Below are 18,516 nucleotides of genomic sequence, written 5' to 3' on the forward strand. Positions count from 1 at the left end.
TCAGTTCTTTCAAACTTTAAAATAAAAACACATCCAGCGATGCAAAGCTTCTTGGCTTGAAGACAAAACAGTCTGTGTATGAAGCACATATAGACAGCTGAGAGAAAAATGGATGTGAGACCCCAGACCTCTAAATAAAGAGGTTTTTTGTCATTGGTCTCTATGCCAGCAGGTGTTAGCAGATAAAAGCATCAGGTAAGATAAACCAAGTCACTTGTGAACAGCAAGCACAGCCTGCTCTTACATCACCCACCACACAGCAAGTGGTTGCTTCATTCCTTCTTATTTGTTTTGAAAGACTGCTTTAGTAACACCACTTGATTTTAGCTGGAAGTTTTTGAAATCAGATTCTCAAATATTCTTTTTCATGCTGAGATCTCTGGAGAAGTGGAGTTTTGACACCTACCTGGTGGACTTTATTCAGCTGCAGGAAAGGAGGGCTGACTGCTGTGTTCATAAGGTGAGGCAAACCTGCTGCTGCTCCCAGAACTCCTTCAGAAACAAGACGAGAGTTGCAGCATCTTTATAAGTCAGGCAAGTGATCACTTTCATAACAGTTATTCTGTAATTTTTACATTTGGTTCCTACAAAACTTTCTGACACAGTAAGGGGAGCCTTTCCATACAGTCATCTTTGATCTGCAATCAGAGATCAAACATACTTGGCATGAAGCTCCTCTGGAGCTGATGTTTTGCTCAGGGAGGCAGAAATGCTGCAGTTGGTTGCCAGACAGGGGCTTCCCACACTGTACACATTTTATATCTTCTCATGTTATTGCTGAAACCAAAAAGCAAGAAGCAGTACAGCATTTTTGGAACAAATTCAGCCATCTGCCACCTGAGACTTCAAATTATCTGCTCCTGTTCCTAATGCTGTCCTACCAGTTTCACTGTTTGGAATATGGTGACTGCTTTTACTACATTTGCTCACAGCCACCCTAATGGAAGGCAGGGAAATGATTCTGGCTGTTGCTGCTCTTCCTGCTGGGTACAACTATGGCAGCACACCGGTGAGAAATGACTTCTAGACCTGAAACAAGAGGAGACACACTCAGGCTGCAACATTCAACTCCAATCAGATTTAAACTTACAACTGTAACGATGTCTGTGAAGGATGCTTGTTTTAACCTTTACTTTAACTGATACTGGGAGACCTCAGAGTGACAGTGAGGACCTTTCTAGGTAACACTAGCTCTAACCATCAGCATAGTGTACCAAACCACTTCTGTCTTGTGAAAAAGGCATCTACACAGACATCTTGAAGCTGTCTGCACAGATCTTAAGAGCGTTGGTGTTTCGCTCCTCTGCTGGAATTCCTCATTAAGAACAGTTTTGTTTTAAACCAGTTGTAAAATGGCTTACCAGGTTTGACAGCGTGTCCACGCAGCTGGGGCTGCAGGAGGATTTGCAGCATTGCTGGATTGTTAAAACTCTTCATGATCTGCACTGGATTCGGCTCTGGAAGCAATCCTTTCCTATTGTTCCTCATCTCAAATGGAGAGATAGAAAGATGTTAAAAACAGGAGATAGCAACGCATCCATTGACATCTCTGGATAAATGCTGTTTCCTTGAACAAGTTATCCTAAAGAGGGAAGTTTGGACATGCACATCCCACACCTGAACAATTCACTTTTCCCTTTTGTCCCACACAGCTAACTGATGCTGCATCAGCACTGCCTTCACTCAGGCACTGAGTGCTGTTCCCCCAACCTGCCCTTCACTTCTCTGGGTTTCTACTCACACACTTCCTCCATCACTCTCTAACAGACTTAACAGCACCTGGATGATTTCACTCTGTCTCAAGACTTTTGGAGTAGCTGGAGGTCTAAACCACTGCTCTGCATGGCAGTTCAACCTCAGTAATGATTATTTCCCAGACCACAAAGAGCTGATATTGATCTTTTCTTTAGAAGCGTTTGTTTTCTCCTTCAAACTACAACAGTGTTATCAAAAAAGGAGAACACAAAAGGTGGTCTTGTCATAGCCTTTAGGTTTTATGTCAGTCTTAGGTTTATGTCATAGCCTTTAGGTTGGATGTCAGGGGGAAGTTCTTCACAGAGAGTGGCGAGGTGCTGGAGCAGAGGCTGTGATGCCCTGTCCATCCCTGGAGGTGTTCAAGGCCAGGCTGGATGGGGCCCTGGGCAGCCTGGTCTAATATCAGATATGGAGGTTGGTGGCTCTGCACGCAGCAGGGGGTTGGAGCTTCATGATCCTGGAGGCCCCTTCCAGCCCAAGCCATTCTATGATTCTATGATAGCCCTGCTCATCTCTTTTATAAAGAGCTAGAGCTACCCAAAGTAATGCTTCTACTTTTGCTTCTACTCTTATGACAGCTCCTTGTAACACTTACCGCATGCAGTTTTCTAGGAAATAATTTGATGTGATGGGTAGGTATAGAAAGCTTTCTCCTGTATCGAGCAGGAAATTAAACTATTTCTCCTACCTTGAAATTTACCTTAAAACTGACAAATTTCTGCTTTAAACCAAAATCGAAACTCCGTTTTAGCTCATGAAATGCCTCCACCTCCATTTACTTCTGTTCCAAATAGGAACAATTTCTCTAGCAGAGATTAAACTTGATGACATCCCAGAGCTCTACCAGCCTTACCTTATATATCTTCCAGCTCTCTGCTTTACCTCCTTGCAATAGATGGCCACATTTTGCTTAGGAAGGAGACCAAACCGGGCCGACAGGTCAAAACAAAAAAAAGCCAACACACAACAAAACCCAAGCAGCTAACACATCCAAAGGCCTGGCTACCTTTCCTAAACAAAGCAGCTGAATGCCTTAGAGACTCAGCTCGCTCGGGGTGTAACAAACTCATTCTGAAAACAGATGTGCAAAACCTTACCATCCTCTGCGCTGCGATAAGCGCTGCCAGCGTGCTTCTGCCGGGCGCTCCTGGAGCACAGTAGGACACCTGCACTCTCCTCCCTTTGATCACCGTGCCGTCCATCGCCTCCTGCACTTTCTCAGCCTGCTCTGCAGTTTCATACTCGATCACTGCAAAGTCACCAATGCAACTATCTTCATCCTGAGCAAACTGCAACAACATTTCACAACACGATTCAACAAAACGGAGAAATTTCAGGAGCGGTCTTGAAATGTTTTCACCTGTAAACTACTCTGCTAACAGCTGAGGGATGATAACATCTACCCAAATTAGCCTGTTTCTTTTTGAAACATTCTAAGGATAAGATAAGCATCATAGCTTCTCATTAGACTTGGTATGTTTGTTGTGTCTCCTTGAACAACCACCACAACTTTCATTTCATGGTGAACCTGAATTATGAAGCGGTTAATTTACATGATGAAAAAGAGGAGAAGGAGAATTTCAATACAGCCACGTGCTACAGCGTTTGTTTTTATTATTATCAGTTTGCAGGAGAAGAATGAAGAGTCTTTACTACACTAACAGAAATGTCATTCATCAGACTACAAGACAGCTGCTGAACCACGTAACTCTGCGCACTCCACTGCTGTATTCTGCCTTGTAGAAGGGCTGAAGTCTGTGGTTGAACGCAGTGCCAACACAGAAGATGCCAGACTGAGCAATCAAGCAGACTGCAAAGAGGCTTACTTGTCAAACAATGCTTTGCTCTTTGTTTGCAGAGTTTTTATAGCAGAATGAGCAGATTTAAATCCAGCAGAACAAAACAAGAGTGTGAAAAGGGAGGCTATAAAGCTTTGGCAAAAATATCCAGTCCCAGCTTAGCTTCACTGGGGAAGACACAAAGTACCTACGAAAAAACACTGGTTTGCCACTACGGAACTTACTGCAGTTGTAGAGAAAGGAATGAGTTTTCCTTGTGCACTCCCTAGAAGCACAGCAGTAGAAGATAACACACATTCCCCTAAGTCTAAGGAAATGTTGTCTGAGAACCACATATCAACACTTGGATTCAGCTGCTCCTCATAGAACATTCCTTTTTGCAACAGAGAAGTAACCAAATTGGTTTCAAAAATGATAGCTTACGAAAAATGGAATAAATCAGAAAAATTGTTGTCCTGGTTTCAGCTGGGGCAGAGCTCATTTTCTTCATAGCATCTGGTAGGATGCTAAGCTTTGGTTTTAGGAGAAAAACAATGCTGATAACACAGTGACGTTTTAGCTGTCGCTGAGCAGGGCAGCACAGAGCCAAGGACATTTCCATTTTTCAGCTCCTCGTGCTGCCCTACCAGTGAGGATGCTGAGACACAGGGAGCTGGGAGATCCCAACCAGGGCAGCTGACCTACACTGGCCAAAGGGATATTCCACCCCATATGGCATAAGTGGCTGTGGGGAGTTGGCCAAGGGCAGCTGCTGCTTGGGGACTGGCTGGGCATCAGTCAGTGGGTAGTGAGCTTACACGCTGTAGGTCTCTTGTTTTGTAAATACATACTATTATCATTACTATTATTATGTTCCTTTTCTGTCCTAGTGCATAGTTTTTCACCTCAATTCATCAGTTCTATTTGCTCTACCTTCACCCTCCTCTCTGCCCGCTCCACAGGGCTGTTTTCCCTGCCAGCCCTTGCCACTGCTCAGGGCAGAGCCTCTCTTACCTATCAGTACTGCCAGGAGACACAAGGGACAGCTTGGAACACACCACACATCTGTTCTGAGAGAGTTACTGGCAATAAATCTTAAACCATCATAAGTAAATCTACTTTTCTGCTGCTAACATGCTTCTACTATTGACAGATCTATTACACAGTGAATTTATATAAGTTCTAGGTAGTATGACAACATATCTTCTTGGCTATATTTTTGTCTGGATGCCTGTTTTAAGAAACAGACACCTCTTAATTCCTATCATTTATGGAAACACACATTTAGTGCCATTTACTGACATAGTATAAATGCAAGCACATGCTCCTCATCTACATGAAGTGAAGCTCATGTATTGTTATAATTAAAGAGGGAAGGTAAAATTTTCAATTGCCCTTAACTGCAAGGTAGAATGGTGTTGCTGAAAACAATCTTTATCAAAGAAGCAATATTTGTCTTTGAATTTCCTAATTTAAAAAGAACACTGAGAAGCTGCTGGGGGACCTCAACACAGCCTCAGGATTATCTGAGGGCTAGAAAAATGCCCCAAGCTAAAAGACTTCACAGCATCAATATGTTCAGCTAATTAAAAGAAGACTGAGCAAGTGACTGGATTACAGCACGTAATGCATTCTCTCAGGAAGAAAATAGCGGGGAGCAAAGGCTCCTCAACCTTGTAATCGCTGAAGTGAGCAGAGGAGAGAGAAGTTCAACCATGGAAACATGCAGAAGTACAAAAGAATGAGGGATGGGCAGTTACTTGCTATGTATTCATCTCCTGCTATATCTGGATCAAGCAAATATAAGGATATGCTTTAAGCAATTGCATATGACTGGGGCTCTAGGGAAATGCAATGGCCAACAGGTGGTCAGGCTAGACAGCCTAATGGGCCTTCTGCTCTTAGACACTGAAAGCCTCTGGTTACTGATCCTTGAAGCTAATCCCTGAGCAACCTTCCAAGACACTCAAGGAAACAAAAAACAAGTGAAATCATACCCAACTGCATGACTACAAACAAAGCTTTCTTTCTCTGGCCTGTCTGTGCTACTCTGGCCTGCAACACTTCTACAAGCAACATGTTGTGGTCTAGTATCTCAGAAGAAAACCTTTGCTTTGCAAAGGCTAGAAAGAATCTCTCTCTTCTGTGCCTGCAAGTAGCACTTCCATCACTGGCAAGTCCAGTGGCTCCAAGATCCCAAGCCTACAAGTTTGCCAGCTAGGGAAAAACACATTACGTATACATACATACACACACACACACACACACGCATATCCTACATGAAACGTTGCACTTATGGTGTTCATACTCAGGCTTGCTTTACTGAGCAGTAAAACCATCAGCAATATTCACTTTAAAAGCCCTCTAAAAACTTTCTAGAACGATATTCAATAAAATATATGGGAAAGGGATGGGCTATAAACTTTAGCAGTGCTTAACAGGAGTGGTCTCCTGCAGAACTCCCAGATGGCACATCCAGTCAATGCAAGCTCATGCCAGTAACACATCTGTACCACACAACATATTGCAATGCACACTCATTCACAGCTTAAATGAAAAAAATGTAAGACAAGCAAGCAGTGCAGGATGCAAATACAGAGCTATTTAAATCACAACCTACATCTTCCAAAAAGTATAAATGCAACATACCTGGCAGAATACAGGTTTATACTGTAGCGAGAAAGCCTGCAACAGTTCTTTCGAATCAGCAAAGTCCTTTTGCAATTTATCTACACAAAGGCACTTGGAGTGAATTAGATTTGTAGTCAGCTGGTTCACATCCATCCACTGTGCAAAGAGAGTGCTCTCATCTAACTGCTTCCCCAGAAGTTCCAGTCTCGCCTTTGCAGCAGAGTCCTTCTTCATATATTCCACAAAGCCATAGCCCTTGGAATGACCAGTAACTTCATTATAGACCAAAAAACACCTCTCCACATTGCCATAAGCACGCACGAGTTCTTCAAACTCTTCCAACGTAAATGAAATAGGCAAATTGGTAATGCACAGCAAAGCATCTGTTGGCTGGAGTTGCACGGATATTTCTTTTCCTCGAAGAGAGTACTGGTGAAACTTCTGAATTGCATTTTGAGCCTGCTCTCCATTTAACAGAGTAACAAATGCTGAAAGAGACCAAGGAACGTTACATTATTTCTTACTTTGAAAGTAACCACTGCAGCCCACCTCCTCTAAGGAAAGCCCACACAAAACACAAGTGCAAGCCATAATTCCGTCCTCTCCCTCATCACTCTACTGGAGAGGTGCCAGCACTCTACAGGACAGATCTGATGAGATGTCCCTGCCTGTCCCCTATCCTGTGGGTCAGCACCCTTCTCTGCTGGGCAGCCATGGGATGAGCCACATACAGGCCCTGGGCATAAGGCCTGGTGATGTTGTGGTCACATTGCAGTGGGCTGGGTGCTGGCCCAGGATGGCTGCCCCCTCACCATGGGGCTGGGGAGCACTGAGCAGAGAAGCAGGGCTGCCTGTGGCAATGGAGGGTGGCTGCTCTGCCTGCTTTGACAACCGGCATGGATGTTCCAAGATGGATGATGACATGGTCCATGTTGGCCAACTGCTGGCTGTGAAGGAAACAGAGGATGGGGAGCTGGGGCATGAGGCTGGGACAGCCCTTGGGAGGGTAGCAGGGGCTGCCCCCAAAATCAGGCTGCTGTTTCTCCTTCCTTTGATAGCCACAGCCTCAGATGTGGACTGGTCCACACAGCACAACGCTCCCATCCCCCCACTCCTCACCACTCAGCTGGAGATTGAGGACATTTTACACTTCCCATCCTTTGGATGCATAAAATGAAAAGCTGATTCTGCACATGTGTCTAGAATGAATTTCTTTGTGAAGAGCTCCACAGTTTTAAAACATTCTAGCCTGCAAATGAATTGAAATGGGAAAGTTAACCCACAGACAGCATTAATGGTTATCCATTCACATTTTCCTCTGAGGTTTCACTCTCAACCCTTCAAATGCCACCCTTAAGTGTCTGTGCCACACTGAAGAAACACCACAGTCCTGGATGTAGATTCACTGGGGGCAGAAACACCATGGGACAGCTCTGCTTGCTGCAGGCTGTTCTGTGGCCTGGGGAGCCCTGCAGTCTGCTTAGCACCCATGTTGCACTGGTGGGACATGGGCCACCTGAACGCATTCAGCAAACACAACCCTCCCTGCATCTCCTGGAGACAGAGCAGGAAGCTTTTTCCATTTGCAGTTTGCTGCGGGTACTCACGATGAGCATGGAAAAAACAAGGAGCCCAGTCAGAAAGGTCCAAAGGAAAGAGATGAAACTGCAGCAACAATGCTCAGTCCAAGAAACTTGTCTGGAACCACAGCCCAAAAACTGTGCTCACCATGTTTTCTTATTCTATATCCAAATTTGGAGTCTGTTGTCCAGAAACGAGTATAAACAACGTTTTCCTCCTCACTACACAATTATCACTTTTGTAAGAATAACACAAGCCAAAAAAACACAAAGCTATCCCAAACCTCAGGGCAGCACAGAATTCACTGCCATAAATCAGATCTCCCAGCACAGCTATTTAGACAATGCTTTTTAATTATTTTTTTTTCCCTCCTCTTTAAGACAGCATTTGAAGTAAAATTTTCTGCCTCCTTTCCTATCCGTGACCACACTGTGACTACAGGCAGATTTCTGCCAGTCACAGCAAAACACACCGCACTGAAACACAACCGCTTCCTGAAATTCAACTCCAGGAAGCTCTGGTTGCAAGATTATTCTTTAAACAGAAAACATCTTTCATTCCAGATCACCTATTAATCATCTGTTGCGCCTACCATCATCGCCGCACTTGTGAATAAAAAAAAACCCCAAATGAATTGTAAGATGGCACTGTTTAGAGGCAGAAATGCTAATATTTGCTTCCCTTTCTAAATAATCAGGAGTTACAACGGTCTGAAGGAAGATTTCTAAGTAGAATGTAAACATTCATAGGGTGTTCTAAAGCAAGCTCTAATCTGGACTGTAGCTCCGGACTACAAAGAAAAAGACACAAGTGAAGCGTTGGTGCCAAATGCAATACTTGAGATGCCAGTCAAAGGGAACGTGGTTACACCTCCTGAAGCTGTTAGCTTGTACAAACAGACAAACAATGCATTTGCAGTGGGTTTTACGATTTGCACTACTGGTAATCAGATAAAGAGGAGGTGGCGTAGAAATCAGCAGTTTGGCTCTCAAAGAGATTAAAACATTCCTGGGCAATCTACATTGCTCTGCAAGCCAGTGTTCTGACACAGCATCACATATTTCTGTAACAGCTCAGTATCTGGTATTCTAGGAATAGTTACATAGAAGATATGGATAAAAGACAACAAATTTTAAAATTGCTCTTAGCCTTTTTGAGCTAAAAACGTTAGGTTTTTTTTCCTCCAAATGTTCTGAGATCATTAAAGGCTGCTTCCCTGAGTTTACTGTTATTTTAAATGAGCTTTTGTAATCTTGTGAAAGTCTTGTTTTCACTGAGGGAGATCTCAGAAGATTTCATGGGGAAAAGTCTACAGAGCTCTACAAGGTTCCAGTTGGGTCCACAGGACATAGCACGTATCTAACAAAAATAAACACATACATACAAATGGAGCTCCTCACACAAGCAGTTCACACTAAATAAGTAAGTCCATCACCACAGAGAGTGATGGGCATACAGGCAAACTGTGCCTAGCAGCTTTCTACAACAGGATTACAGCGTTGGTGGATAAGGGAAGAGCAACTGGTATCATCTATATGGACCAGTGCACAGCATCTGACACTGTCCCACACAGCATCTTTGTCTCCATACCAGAGAGAGATGGATTGGGTGGATGGATCACTCATGGCTAAGGCTGGACTGCCACTCTCTAAGGGCTGTGGTCAACAGATTGATGTCCAGATTGAGACTGGAGACAAGTGGTGTCCCTCAGGGGTCAGTACTGGGACTGGCACCATTTAATGTCTCTGCTGGTGACACTGACAGCGGAACTGAGTGCACCCTCAAATGTGTTATACTGGAAGATTTCAAGTTCTTACCTGTTCTTTTATTTCTGTCCACATAACAATACTTTATTTCATAATCTTTAAATAAGTCATGGATTTCCTGAAAGAGAAAAGCACAAGTAACATCAGTTCAATAATTCACCAGATTAAATGCATAACTGTACGAATTCAGCTTCTCTTTTTAAACAAAACTTTCCCAATAAACAGAAAATCTCACCATAGAAACACTATCAAATATTTGTTTTCTAAAGAGCTGGTCACGCTATGCAGCAGTGTTTTCATCTCCTGCAAAGAACTGCCTTACTGAATGTGATTTACTTTCTTTTCCTTGCACAGTCACATAAGCAGAAGACGACATGCTGCTGGCTGCCTTCTGATAAAGACAAATAAAATCACAGTTCATTAAATAGCAAAAAAAGAAAAAAAACCAAACAACTTTCTCAAAAGTACAGCTATTACAGTTGAAATTCCAGGCAGACATGAGATATCAGCAACATCACATCGTGCAGTTTACCAAGGGCAGACAACACTGTCACAAAATGCAGCAGCTGCTTTAGTTTCCTCTGACTGCTCAAGTTCACTTCAGCAGTTTTTTTTGCTCACTTAATAATGAATATTCTTTCAAGCAGCAGTGAATCCTGACCAGAGCACTGTGTGTAAAGGATCCTCTGGCAATTACTGCACAGGCATCCAATGGGGAACCAATCCCCAAGGCACTGTTTGCCCCCATAAATTAACAGGGATAGAGCAGGGGAGAGGGAGAAGGGAGTAAGAGTGACCTAAGAGCTGCGTTAGGTTGATCTCACTGCTCCCCAGCATGAGCAAGAAGTTCACATGCCCCACAAACACCATGCTCAGCAGCAAGAATGCAGAGATGGACATGAATCATCCCAAACGAGCAGCATCTTGACATGTTTATTGTTTCAATTGGGTCTCCTACATTGCAGGGAGGCCAGCTGAGTACCAAAACAATCAAGAAACATTGTCTGAAAGCTTCACTGCAGCCCACTGGCAGGACAGCACCTTGCCTTCCAGCACACTAATTCAATACCCGCACCCTGGAGGTTAATTGGGTTCTCCTGACTGCTATCAGGTGCACACCTTTTAGTCCAGGGAACGCCAGTCTCTAGTTTCACCAGCTAACAGCTGTCAAGCTCTGCATTAATAAAACAGGAGAGCGCTTCTCGAGCCACCAGCCGTCCTGATCAGACATGGTGAGGATATGGTTTCTGATCAGCAAAACGAGCTGGGCAGACTGCAGGCACTGATGATGGTGGGTGGGAGGTTTGGCTGTCCCACTGACAACTGGAGGGCAGCCCAACTCAGCCATGAGCAGAGATGGCATTACGTGCAAAGTTTTGTGCGTCTGAGCTCCACCAGGGCACTGGAGGCAGCACGACAACTATTTCTGTTCTGCTCAGACAAAGGGTGATGTATTTCTCTCTTCTTAGTTCTATTACAGGAGTAACATGGAAAGTTTTATATGGAGGATGAACACCAGGAAATAGTATTTCAAACAGCTCTCAACACCGCTGTGAGTCTTCCATGAGCTAGATGATTTCCCAAAAACTGTCTGAAATTACAATTGCGAGGGAGAATAGCCTGCAGCAAACTTATCTTCACGGGATAACTGTGAGCTCTCATGTTAAAAACAACAAGAACGTAATGCAGTCTTAAAACGAGAACCCAAAGTAAGCTGAAGAATGTTAAAAGAGCACTGCCAGCATTTTGGGGTGATGTGCACACGTGGTGGTACAGCAGCTCTCCCTCCCAGGACGGAGCTCTGTGCAGTACTCCAGCAAAGGCACTTTGCACATCAGGACCACGTGAGACAAGCCACAAACAAAACACACCACGCTGACTCTTATGCCAATATGTGCTCCTTCCAATTCAACAGATATTTAGATATCAGTGTACACAGCCTAAGATTCTTCATAATATTTTCAGAAGCACTAAGCCAGCTTTAGAGCTTGTGGCCAATGTAACAGAGTCTCAGGCACTTTGCTAAATCTTACCCTGTCTTTCAACTAGAACGGAATGGAGGCTATTTCCACCTTAATTTCCCTTAATGATGCACACCAAAGGCCCCACGGTTCCCAAAGGAAGCATTTTGCCCCAGTCCCACATCCCAGCAGTGAGCAGGGCAGGGGGCAGCCAGTCCCCAGGCACAGGAGCTCTGCACCACCAGCTGCGAGGCAGCCCCATGGCACCCAGCTGTCATTAAGCCTTCAATTTCCCTACAGGTGGACTTTCTAAAGCTAGCTAATCTAAGCATTGGGAAAAACTACAATCTTAATAAGAAAATAATCAGAATTGGCAGGAAAAGCAAAACCAAGTATATCCAAGGGGGTTTAAGAGAAAGTATTTGTAAATATGGGCCGGACACACTTTGAAGTATGTTATTTAAACTCCTACAAACTATGTTGAAGTATGTTACGTTGGAAGGCCAGTGTTACCTTGAGGTGCACAAAAAAGAGTGTGGCCAGCAGGGTGAGGAAGGTGATCCTCCCATCTACTCTGCCCTGGAAAGGCCACCTTTAGAATACTGTGCCCAGTTCTGGGCTCCCTGTGTCAAATCATCAGGGATCTCTTGGAAGGGATCCAGTGCAGGGCCACGAAGGAGGAAAGGCTGAGTAACCTGGATCTGCTCACCTGGGGAAAAGACTGAGGGGGAATCTGATTAACGCTTATAAATATCTAAAGGAAGGTGGGATGCACGTGGATACGGCCAGGCTCTTCTCAGTGGGGTGTAGTGATAGGACAAGGAGTAACAGCCTTTTTGTTTGAGGACTGACTTCCACATCTGTAAGACCAGACCATGCAAAGGTCATTAACGCTCTAATATGCATAAATATTGTCATTCAGACAAGAGAAGAGCAACTTCTTCATAGACTTGAGATGGGCAGGGAATGAAAAAGATATTTTTCTGACCTACTGGACTTGTGCTGGTGTGTTGATAAGAGGAATGCGATGGGACTGGAAATGAATGCCATCATCCTGGGCACAGCACCATGTATGGATGCTAAAGGAAAGACGAAAAACATCACACTCCAAAACACAAATCTCTGTCTGGGGTGGACTAGGTCAGTTTCCTATCGATATCTACATGCTTTATCTCTCCTTAGATTCTATCATACCATAGCAGAAGCACAGGACTGAAAGTATTTGAATGAAAGTAATTAACCAGCCCCACTTTACATCACATCCTGCACTAAAGCAGAACTCTCTTTCATTTTGTGTCCTCAGTTACTAAAGGAGAAAAGCAGAAACACCACTAAAACACAGCTGCATTCAAAGACAACCAGGTGCAGCTAAGAGCTGATTGAAAACAGGTGAAACCTCATTCCACACCAATTGTTCCTGAGCTGCAAAAAGGGAATCAAAGAGCAAAGGGTCCTTTCGGCCATCAACCCCCAGCAGAGAAGACAGAGAACCATTCTGCTGCTTCTAGAAGCAGTTCCAAGGGATCCTAACAGGCTTCTATCTCATTTATCAGCTACTGCTTCTGTGGAAGTTAATCAGACATAGATGGCAAACCAGCAACTCTGAAAAATGAATGGCTTGGGGAAATCCAGTACAGTTCTTCTAATCCACCAGAATAATCACAAACAACCAAATACACAAAAACTGATTTACCTTATGATACTGCAACAGAATAAAACTGCCCATGTTTATTAATGTCCCACCTTCACTTGCACGCCCTGAAGCTACCAGGATCTCTTCCCCAGTGAAGCACTGATCACTTCCCTCCCTCCTGCTGCCCCACAGGTCTCCCTGTGACCCAGGACACTCAGAGCAGCAGAACGCAGCTCCAAGGACCTTCCCTTTGCAACTGCAGCTTTTGCTATTGAAGTGCGTTAGCCCATTCATCACAGCTGATGGCTCAGGGAGAGGCACACACCGCAGTTCTGAGAAACACCCGACCCCGAGGCACCAGCTGAGCACCGAACACTGAGCGGAACAAGCACCTATAGCAAAGCCTACCTTGGAGTTTCTTCACAAAGATTCTTGATAGGAACATCTGTCCTACCACAACGCTGCATCTAATACTAACACCAATGCTCACCAGGGCAGACCCTCCATTGGCATTTCAAAAAGCCTGTACAGTGGGATAACCTCACCTGTCCTAACACAGAGCATCACACACCAGCACCCTGCCACGACTCCTTGGGTCCTCCCTACTGCCTGTCATCCTAAAAGGGAGGTGAAGGGATGAGAGTGCTTCCCTACTACTGCAGGAAGAAATAGAAGCCAGTGGAGCATGCTCTACAAGGCCGTGGGAGGAGGGAGAGCTGTGCTCTGGACTGGCTGCCTCTGCTGCCCCAACACCTTGAGATTTGAACTGCAATCAGAACAATCCCTGGGGACCCCATGGCACCGCTTGTTACCAAACTGCACCTCTCCCAAGCAGGAAAACCAGACTGAGAGAAGACAGAATAGCTGGTAAGCACAACAAAAACTACACAGAGTTGTAATGCAGCTTTTCTTGCCACAGCTCTGTTGTAGAAATACCTTCTTCCGCAAGAGAATTGCCTGTAACAACAGTAATCCAGCCAAGTACGTATTTGCAGACTGGACAATAAAACCTAAAGCAGAAAGAAGCTCCTCAGCGTGATTTCTCCTTATCTGATCCCCCTCAGATCTAATTCATGAAGGCAACTCCTTAGGAACACTGACTGCTCCAGCACAGCAGGCTGCAATGCCTTCATCAGGCTGCCCTCCTCCTGAGTGCAGGTCCTGCACATCCCAAGCTGCGCGGCTGGGGAAAATCCCACTGACTGGCACACAGCCTTTATCCCTCAGGACAGCCACCCTGAGCCTCCAGATCTGTCTGATCTCCCAGCCATCACATCCGTGGAAATCTGCTTCCCAGTCCGAAACCTGACAGTGAAGGCACGTTGCTCAGCAGCGTGAAGAGTAATTTTATTACTTTTAACTGTTTTACTCCCACAAAACTCCAGAGGTAACATAAAATTGAAAGTACAATAATAAACGAATAAGGAAGTGAATATGTAGCTACAGTTGGCACAGGATCGCGCTCATCTAACTTCCCCTGAAAAAAAATCAGAGCACTGCTGTAGTTCTGAAGATAACGAGCCTTTCAACAAAACTCAGCATCTCCACCAATCGTATCCACACCAGCAAAAGAGTTTTTTCACACTTGGAATCTATTTTGGTAAATCTCAGCCTTACCTTTCACATGGTGACAGCAAACCCCACATCCTACTGACTGGAGATGAATAATTACAGTTATGAAATCCCATTCTGGAACACCTGACTGCATTTTCATGACATTCACCCCATCCATGTTGCAGAACCAACCGGCCAGGGCAGCAGTATTTTATCTCATTCTACTTGGCTATGCAAGAAGCAAAGAGCGCAGTAGAGCCCTCCACATGGCACCTAATGCCATGATTCAAGTTTGACTCAAGCAATATTAGGCTTTGGAAACACAAACAGCCAAGGACAAGGATGTACTTAAGATGCCCCAGGACAGAAGCTTCCTTTCTCAGCACTAATTTCAAGTAACCAAAACAAAACTCCAAGCTTCCCAAATGTTGCCTGGTTGCCAAACTGGACCTTCACACCATTGTTCCCTTGGGAGAGTGTGACCAGCAACGTGCACCATGATGGCTTCCATGCACACGAGCTGCATTTCTTCACCAGAGCACAGGTGAGCTGTGGGTGCCCCATCCCTGGAGATGTGTGATGCCCTGAGCAGCCTCACCTGGTGGGACACACACCTGTGGCAGCAGTGGGGTTAAATGGACTCGGGGCTCCATCCCAACCCAACCTGGTGATGCTATGTGGGGATGTGCAACACAGCAGTGTGCCCAGCCCGGGTCACGGCGGTAAGCTCCCTGCCGGCTCCGACGGCTTCTCGAGGAGACGATAGGGATTAGCAGGGTTTCTCAAGCTGCGAGCTCCCGAGCCTTTCCTACAGGAGAGCCCCTCGGGCTGCTATAAATAGAGGCGAGGCTCTACGTGTAAATCATCACACAGCACCACGCGAAATCCTTATTTCCACACCTGCCATTGCCTCCAACCCAAAGGCACCAGAAGCGGAGCCCCGGGGAGCTCTCCGGGCTGCGGTGCGCCGATCTTCGGCAGATGGTCACCAAAACGAAGCGACCGAGAAACCCGCGAGCCGCTGCCGCCCTCAGCCGAAGGGAGGGCAGCCCGTGCCGGGAGGAGGGCAGCCCGTGCCGCAGCGCGGTTCCGAGCGGTGCCGCCCGGCCGCTGCAGGTGCTGAGGCGCAGCCCCGCTCGCAGTAGCGGTTTAAGAGCTCGCCGTCGTTCCACAAAGCGCAAATAATCGGAGCGGAACTTTCCGGCTCCGGGAAGCCTCCCCCGCCGGCCGCCCCCCCGCACCACCACACGCGCGATGCGCTCCGACGCTGCCTCCCGGCGCAGCCCCGCGCCCATCCCGCCCGCTCGCAGCGATGCGGCTCCCGGAGCCGCCCCGAGCCGCCGCCCCGGACGGCGACAAAGCGGCGGGAGAACCCGAGCGGAGCCTCGGGGCTGCTCTTTGTTGCGGCGGCGGAGCGCGGCAGCAGCCCTTCGGCTTCCCGCCCGGCTGCTGGAGGCGGCCGTACCTGGCTGCTGCTCTCGGCCGGCAGGTTCCTTAGCAGGATCTTGCGCCGGTTGCTCAGCTCCCGCCGGGTGACCGCCAGCCGCCTCGCCGCCTCCTCGGGGCCCGGAGGCGGCGGCCGAACCCCGCGCGGCGGTGGAGGCGGCGGCTCGGCGGGCAGCCCCGCTCCGCGCTCGGCTGCCGCCGCCATCTTGCAGAGCCGCCCGGCCGAGCGGGGGGAGCGCGGCGGTGGGCGGAGGGGAACCGCGGGGCGCGACGAACGGCCGGGCCCGGCCCCGCCCCGCCGCCCTCGGCCTGCCCCAAGGCGGGGGGAGGGAAGAAGCCGAGCCGCCCCCCGAGCCCCGCTGCTGCAGAAATGGCGCTGATGCGGAGTGGAGCAGCGCGCCCCGCCAGCGGTTGGCTTCTGCCGACGGAAGGCGGAGGGTTCGCGTTCCTCGCAGCAGAAGCGCCCCGAGCAAACGGCGGAGCATCCCGAGGAGGAAAGCAACGCCCGGGAGCTGCCCTGGCGGCAGAAATCCCTCCCTCGGGCACGTGGCAGCCGGGTGCCAGCAGCGGGCTGCGCTCCGCGAGCCGCTCGGTGAGCTCCGCTTCCACAAAGCGCGCATCTGTACGAACGGGGCACGCTGTTGAGACCACGCTTGCTAAAATACAGACGTAGTTCTCTTAAATTCGTCTCTTCTTAGACGAGTTGCACTTACGAGTAAATGTAGGCTTTTTTTTTTTTAACATTGTCATCAGTTTGATAAAGGAATGAAGAACGGATTGATGTGTCCGATTTTAGAAATGGGTCTGACCACAACGGGAGGGCGAAAGAAGAGCCAAGCCTGAAAAACAGTCTTCAAAAGGAAACTGGAAACACAGTTTGAGTCAGAACGGGTGTATGTGAGCATGTCCTTATCAAGAGGGCCTAATTGTGCACATACTGTTTGTGGCAAAGCATTCACGTATTTAGAGCCAGGGTCAGCCCTCTGAGTGCTATGAGCATCTCCTTCCTACTCGAAGCAGAAGCAGGGAAATCCATCCTGACAAATGATTTGGGTGAGAGCTGGTCTAAAGAGCCCGGTGAGGCTGATGAGTGTTGGCTGAGGTACAGATAACTCGTGCCTAAGGATGTATAAACCATTAATAACACAACCTATGACATTACCCCTGGAAAATACATAGAAACTAATGACTGAAGAGGCAGTGAGTAGTTACAAAGTAATTCAAGCTACAGCACCTACTAAAAACTGCCTTCTCTAAACCTATCCAAATCATGTCACAGATTAGGAGATGTAAATTACTCAGAACAGAAGATGAACCACCTCCTCAGAAACACTCACCAGGTGAAGCAATTAAGAGTAGAAATTACAGATATGCCCAAACATCGTATGGTTCAGTGAAGCTAATGAAGCTGTGAAAGCAGGGTAATTAATTACCACATTCTTACAGTTTGAAGGTGGACATGCTGGTTCACCTGCATGTTGCTGGTAATTAATCACACCTGTAACAATTACCTTCTGAGAAGCTGCTGTTGTCTCCATTTGATGGGTGCCCTGCAGCCTAAGTGCAACTCATTCCCAGCTGTGGTGCACTGGGAATGAGCTGGGAATGAGCAGAATAAGCATTTCAGGAATTAACAGTTCAGTATTAATGGCAGAAATAAAACTGAACTAGAACTAAATAGCTCCAGGAACACACAACAATTTTTCTTGCTTAGTGATGCATATTTAAAAGTTTGTATTTTACAGCTGTATTTCTTTTTATGTATTTCTTTTTTCTTCTCCTCGCAGCATTCTCATTTCTTTCTGTCTGCAAGTCATTGCTGTTGCACAGGTGGACTAATTATAGAATCACAGAACGGCCTGGGTTGAAAAGGAGCATCCAGTTCCAACCCCTGCTGTGTGCAGGTCACCAACCAGCAGCCCAGGCTGCCCAGAGCCACATCCAGCCTGGCCTTGGATGCCTGCAGGGATGGGGCATCCACAGCCTCCTTGGGCAGCCTGTGTCAGTGCCTCACCACTCTCTGGCTGAAAAACTTCCTCCTCATATCCAACCTAAACCTCCCCTGTCTCAGTTGAAAGCCATTCCCCTTGTCCTATTACTATCCACCCTCACAAACATCCGTTCCCCCTCCTGTTTATATGCTCCCTTCAAGCACTGGAAGGCCACAGTGAGATCTCCCTGGAGCCTTCTCTTTTCCAAGCTGAACAAGCCCAGTTCCCTCAACCTGTTCTCAAGTTCACAAATTTCACAAGTTAATTTTCTGCCCTCAGGAAATCTCCCATTTCACTACATGGTTCCTGCCAAAGAACCAAGCCCAGGCTGATGGCACAGCCTCCCTCTACCCATGCAGCTGGTTTTGCCCAGCGCTCCTTCAGACCAGCCGTTGTAGCTCCCAGCTTTGTTCTTTGTGC

At 46.9% G+C, this 18,516-nt stretch overlaps 1 protein-coding gene across 1 annotated transcript in view; it reads right to left on the reverse strand.

Moving 5' to 3' along the window:
- RAVER2 (ribonucleoprotein, PTB binding 2) overlaps positions 1-16,605 on the reverse strand; it is a 30,289-nt gene extending 13,684 nt beyond the window's left edge. The window contains 9 exon segments of the mRNA XM_052666860.1: positions 407-492; positions 1,362-1,488; positions 2,853-3,044; positions 6,183-6,652; positions 9,563-9,629; positions 16,125-16,357; positions 16,360-16,469; positions 16,471-16,515; positions 16,517-16,605. Of these exon segments, the coding sequence (XP_052522820.1) occupies positions 407-492; positions 1,362-1,488; positions 2,853-3,044; positions 6,183-6,652; positions 9,563-9,629; positions 16,125-16,357; positions 16,360-16,469; positions 16,471-16,515; positions 16,517-16,590 (1,404 nt within the window). The 5' untranslated portion in view covers positions 16,591-16,605.
- Between the last annotated feature and the right edge of the window lie 1,911 nt (positions 16,606-18,516).

Source organism: Tympanuchus pallidicinctus, unplaced genomic scaffold (assembly GCF_026119805.1).
Source record: "Tympanuchus pallidicinctus isolate F22 unplaced genomic scaffold, pur_lepc_1.0 scaffold7, whole genome shotgun sequence".
NCBI lineage: Eukaryota > Metazoa > Chordata > Aves > Galliformes > Phasianidae > Tympanuchus > Tympanuchus pallidicinctus.